The sequence below is a fragment of the Zea mays genome, chromosome 9 (assembly GCF_902167145.1).
Source record: "Zea mays cultivar B73 chromosome 9, Zm-B73-REFERENCE-NAM-5.0, whole genome shotgun sequence".
NCBI classification, from domain to species: Eukaryota; Viridiplantae; Streptophyta; class Magnoliopsida; order Poales; family Poaceae; genus Zea; species Zea mays.
In genome coordinates, this window is record NC_050104.1 from 102,504,772 (window position 1) to 102,509,927 (window position 5,156).

Sequence of the window (5,156 nt, forward strand, 5' to 3'; positions counted from 1 at the left end):
TAGTAGAGGCGGCGAGCGGGCACTAGGGCTACGGTGGAGTCGGGTGCTAGGGCTAGTAGCGGCAGCGGGGGCGCTACGACCAAGGGCGTGGGGCGGCGACGGGCCACAGCATCGCGGTCTCGTGGGCTCTCGCTTCTGCGTGCGGTCGAAGGTCCAATAGAACGACGACCGAACGAGGTCGGACATGCGGTCTTGGTGGGCCTAGCTTAGGGTGTGTCATGGCCCACCAGAATCCATGTATGTTCGCTCCTGGCTTGTTCCGTTGTTGGCCACTATCCGTTGATGTCTCTATCATACATGCTTAATTTTAGTAGTCCATCCTTTAGATCTTGTTTGGTTTGAGGGACTAAAGATTAGTCCCTCTATTTTAATCTCATTTAGTCCCTAAATTGTCAAACGGTGGGACTAAAACATGGACTAAATTGTTTGTCTCTAGTTCCTCAAAGGGTGACTAAAAGAGACTAAATCATATAAATTTCACCTTTTGTCTATCTTTTATTTCAGTTGCACTAATGACATGAGGATACTAAGAGGTATTTTAGTACTCTTATGATTTATTTAATGTTTTTGAATAATTTTAGTTACTAGAAACAAACATGGTAGTAACTAAACTTTAGTCTTCTAATTTTTTTTGAAAGGAAGGGGCAAAAGGTTTGCCGCTCCGATCTATATTAGAAGGGAAAGAGTAATACAAACTCCAAGGAACTTAAGGGTAAAGGAAACGAAAACAACAAAAAATGAACAAAAAAGGAAAAAAAGAAACAGCCCAAGCCAAAGAAAAACCACTAGGCCAACCAACCAGTTACTACCATAACTTAGTCTTCTAAATAAACTTTAATACCTGGACTAAATTAACCAAACGAACCCTTAATCTAATTCTGTACCCGCCACTGTAGCCAACTGGATAGCTGCAACTGCAATGCCAGACAGCCGAGATCCAGGTGCTGCTGTGTTTTAGCTGTACGTCAAACACAGGTCGCCTTCCTGGCATGAAAAAACGAAAGAAAATCGCCGTTTGCCCCGTGAATCCTCCAGCTCTGCTGCTGCGGAATCGCGTGGCCCCGGAAGGAGGGAGTTGGAATGGAATTTATGGAAACAAGGAGAAGCATCCAACTCCGCCACTCCCATGGCATCCGCCGTCCTGTGTGCCCCCGCCACGCACCTGCAAGCGATCCCACCTGGCCACCAGAGTCCAGAGACACAGATACCTAGGTCCCGAGAGCACGCAACCCCGTTCACAATCGCAGCCAGCCACCATTATATAACCCCACGCCTCCCACCTCCCGCTCGGATTCCATTCCACCTGTACGGCTGTACCCCACCGCCACCACCCACGGCACGCTGCGCGCCCAAGCAAACCAGGGAGCGCGGCCGACCGACCAGCCAGACCTGCGCAATCGAAACCGATCGACTCCCCTATTATTGGTCCCCATCCCCATGGGGCGGCGGCTGAGCGCGACCGCCGCCGCCGCGGCGGCGTCGGCGGAGCCGCTCCTCCCGCCGGCGCTGAAGCGCGGGGTGCTGATCGAGCGGTGCGCGTCGCACGCCGACGACGAGCTGCAGTGGTTCCGCTCCTGCCTGCGGTGGGTGTGCATGGACCACTCGGGCCCGGGCCAGGCCGCGCTGTCCTGGCTCCTCTTCCTCGTCCTCGCCGCCATCGTCCCGGCCGCCGCGCACTTCCTCCTCGCCTTCCGCGCCTCGCGCCGCCCCTTCTCGGCCGTCGTGCAGCTCTCGCTCTCGGCCGCCTCCGCCGCGGGCTTCCTCTGCCTCTCCTCCTCCTTCCGCCGCGTCGGCCTCCGCCGCCTGCTCCACCTCGACAAGCTCCGCAGCAAGAGCGACCGCGTCCGGGCCAGCTACACGGCGCGCCTCGCCTTCTCCTTCCGCCTCCTCGCCTCCCTCGTCGCGCCGTGCTTCGCCGCCGAGGCCGCCTACAAGGCCTGGTGGTACGCCACCTCCGCCGACCGCGTCCCCTTCTTCGCCAACGACGTCCTCAGCGACGTCCTCGTCTGCTCCCTCGAGATGGCCTCCTGGATGTACCGCAGCGCCATCTACCTCCTCACCTGCGTCCTCTTCCGCCTCATCTGCCACCTCCAGGGGCTCAGGCTCGAGGACTTCGCCGGCTCCCTGCTCGAGGAAGTCGAGGAGGGCCGGGCCGGCGTCGATGCCGTGCTAAGAGAGCACCTCGACATTCGCAAGCAGCTCAAGGTCATCAGCCATCGCTTCCGTAAGTTCATCGTCGCTGCGCTGCTCATCGCCACGGCCAGCCAGTTCGCCTCCGTGCTCCTCACCACGCGACGCGACTCTGTCGACGACCTCCTCAACACCGGCGAGCTCGCGGTGAGTCTTACCACGGCTTAATTGCTCGGTTTCGTCTTCAAATTTTTATGAGCTGCGTCCAATAGCACAAATTTTGAATTCCCAAATGTTTCCTGCGGCAGACCTGATTAAGGAGAGATAACATTACAGTATCTGCTTTCTTAATTTTGACGGAATCAATAATTGCCGATGTGTCACGTTTAGAAAAGCGCAACTGGGACGATATAAAATCATTGAGATGACTGATGGATTGCCAGGCCTACTCAATGATCAAGAATCGGGCCTAATCAAATCGACAGAAAAGCAGGTGGTCTGAACGTTGAATTGGACTGGGAATTGTGGACGCACTCGCTCGTTAACTCGTTAGTTAGCAATAGTAATTAGAGGCGTGATGTGGTACACGCCCAACTAAGCTATGGTATGTCTGGTGCTGCATGTTGATTCTGAAGTTCTGAACAGATGTCCTGCTGCCCACCTATCCCTCCCAATTATGACGGTAAACAGGCAAAGCCACTCTACTCTACCAAGGAGAATGATAATAGTACTGCTTCCTCAATATATTACTTGTAAGAGTTTAAAATTTGTACCAAAATAAGTGCACGTCTAGTTATAAGAAAAACTAACTCTAGTTTTTTTTCCCTACATTTTCTCTTGATATTATATCTTCATAGAGACACATATATAATTTTTCCATAATATTGATCTCTTTATCTTAAAGTGCAATTATTTTAAAACGGAGAGTAAGATGAGTTTGACCATGAAATTTTGTATATATATAAGGTAAGCTGAGATGTACATTTATGTTTTTTCAGAATTTTTTAAAACTTTTTTAGTAGGTTTGCACAGGATTTGCACCAAAATGTGGTTTGCATTCGATATATTCCCTACTTGTAAGAGTTTAAAATTTGTACCAAAATAAGTGCACGTCTAGTTTAAGAAAAACTTATTTTTTTTTCTACATTCTCTCTTGATATTATATCTTCATAGAGACACATATATAATTTTTCCATGATATTGATCTCTTTACCTTAAAGTGCAATTATTTTAAAACGGAGAGCATCACAAGCGAAACATGCAATTTTACTTCAGCTATTTTGCATTACTAAATTCCACTGCTACCAAATGTGAGTCCACATAGATTGCAGTTTGCACGAGAGGGCACTTCATCTGAGACAGAAATGTTTAACAAGTACTCCAGTTAGAAGCATTTTGGACATGCCATGGTCGAAGAGTAGGATTCCTGGTACTCGCATCCTTGCACACTCGACAAAGGTTCCAGCCTGTAGTACTGAAAGACCCATTCCAGTTTCAGAGTCAGACTGCGATCATGGTAGCCACAAATCTTGCGTATTTATTCCAAGGGCAATTTCGAAATCCTAACAGTTGCTCAATGTTTCGGTCGCTTTCTTTTTCTTCCTGGCCGACTGGGGATATCCTAATATTTTCGTATGTTCACATTTTTCAGCTGTGTTCAGTTGTGCTCATGTCCGGGCTCATCATAATCCTGAGCAGCGCCGCCAAGATCACCCACCAGGCGCAGGCCCTCACCGGTCACACCACCAAGTGGCATGCCTGCTGCACCATCGAGCCCGTGCTGGAGGAAGGGGAGCCCGGGTCCAACCAGAACTCCATGATCGACCAAGAACCCGAGAGTGACAGTGACACAGAGGACAGCGAGGAGACCGGCGACGAAGATCTCCTGGAGAACACCAAGATTCATATGCCGCACGCGCATGTCATCTCCTTCCAGAAGAGACAGGCACTAGGTAATCAGCCTGCAATTACCTCTCCTACGGTTTATTCTTTTTTTTCTTTACCCTGTTATCTTGTGACTAATTCTCGGCTGTGTTTGGATCCCTTGCAGTGACATACTTGGAAAACAACAGAGCCGGGATCACCGTGTTCGGTTTCACGCTGGACCGTTCGTACCTGCACACGATATTTATGCTCGAGTGGACTCTGTTCCTGTGGCTGCTCGGTAAGACCATCGGCTTCTCGTGAAGAAGACGGCGATGAAAAGAAGAGAGGTGGCCTGTGTCCAACGTCCGGATGGTCGTTTTTGAGAGGTTTCGCATGTCGCGGTTGCCCTTTTTGGGGATGGATTTGGATGTGCTTTGTTTTTCGGTCATCGTGGAAGGGCTTTTTTTCGCGTGAGCCTGGCTGTTGGCACGGGAGCGTTGCGCGTGTACACCTCAACGCCTGTGTATGATAGCGATTTTGTATGATGTGTGTGTATAAATTGTGAACCGTAATTGTCCTTGTAAATGAGCGTTGTACAGTCGTACACTGGTAATGCTGTTTTTTACAATCTCGTTGTAAGCCAACATGTTGTAGCGAGAATTTAGATTGTAAAGATAAAGATTCTTGTTTTTTTAAATCTTGGGAGGGTATGAAATTAGTTCAAGATTTGCTAGTTTCTTATGTTTCTCTTTTCTCTTTTATAGATACTAGATATTGTTAGGGCCTTCGTCTTCCGAAGGTCCTCAAAAACATAATTTAACAATGTTTTCCGAGTGTAATACGTGAACAGACGCCTTCTGTCTCGGATCAGAATCACACGGTGTGAAGAGCATGAACAATACGAAGGTTGACGCAGCGCCGAAGCTACATGCAAGGGACCTTCGGCATAATAGCAGAAAATGGGAACCGACTTAAAAGAGAAAAGACTATTTAGACCTCGGTGGATTACCTTAAAGGTATTAGCAAATGTAAAGGGCATGGATGTAATTTTACACGGGCTGTGTCCCGTGCCTATAAATAGGTGAACAGTACCCTAGTACTGTTCACGCTGATTGATACTTGCTTTTGCGTCATTATTACACTTTTTGTCTTCTGTCAAG

General features: G+C 49.0%; 1 protein-coding gene across 1 annotated transcript; it reads left to right on the top strand.

Moving 5' to 3' along the window:
- Positions 1 to 1,328: 1,328 nt before the first annotated feature.
- Positions 1,329 to 4,696, top strand: LOC100216686 (F11F12.5 protein). The gene is made up of 3 exons (NM_001143093.1): positions 1,329 to 2,337; positions 3,782 to 4,082; positions 4,181 to 4,696. The coding sequence occupies exons 1-3, from the start codon at positions 1,438 to 1,440 to the stop codon at positions 4,315 to 4,317; spliced, it is 1,338 nt and encodes a 445-aa protein (NP_001136565.1). The 5' UTR covers positions 1,329 to 1,437; the 3' UTR covers positions 4,318 to 4,696.
- The last annotated feature ends 460 nt before the right edge of the window (positions 4,697 to 5,156 follow it).

Bases quoted from the DNA above. Each gene is read 5' to 3' on its own strand.
- LOC100216686 (NM_001143093.1), top strand. From the start codon at position 1,438: ATGGGGCGGCGGCTGAGCGCGACCGCCGCCGCCGCGGCGGCGTCGGCG. The intron at 2,338-3,781 runs GTGAGTCTTACC...CACATTTTTCAG, and splicing joins TCAACACCGGCGAGCTCGCG to CTGTGTTCAGTTGTGCTCAT. The intron at 4,083-4,180 runs GTAATCAGCCTG...GATCCCTTGCAG, and splicing joins CCAGAAGAGACAGGCACTAG to TGACATACTTGGAAAACAAC.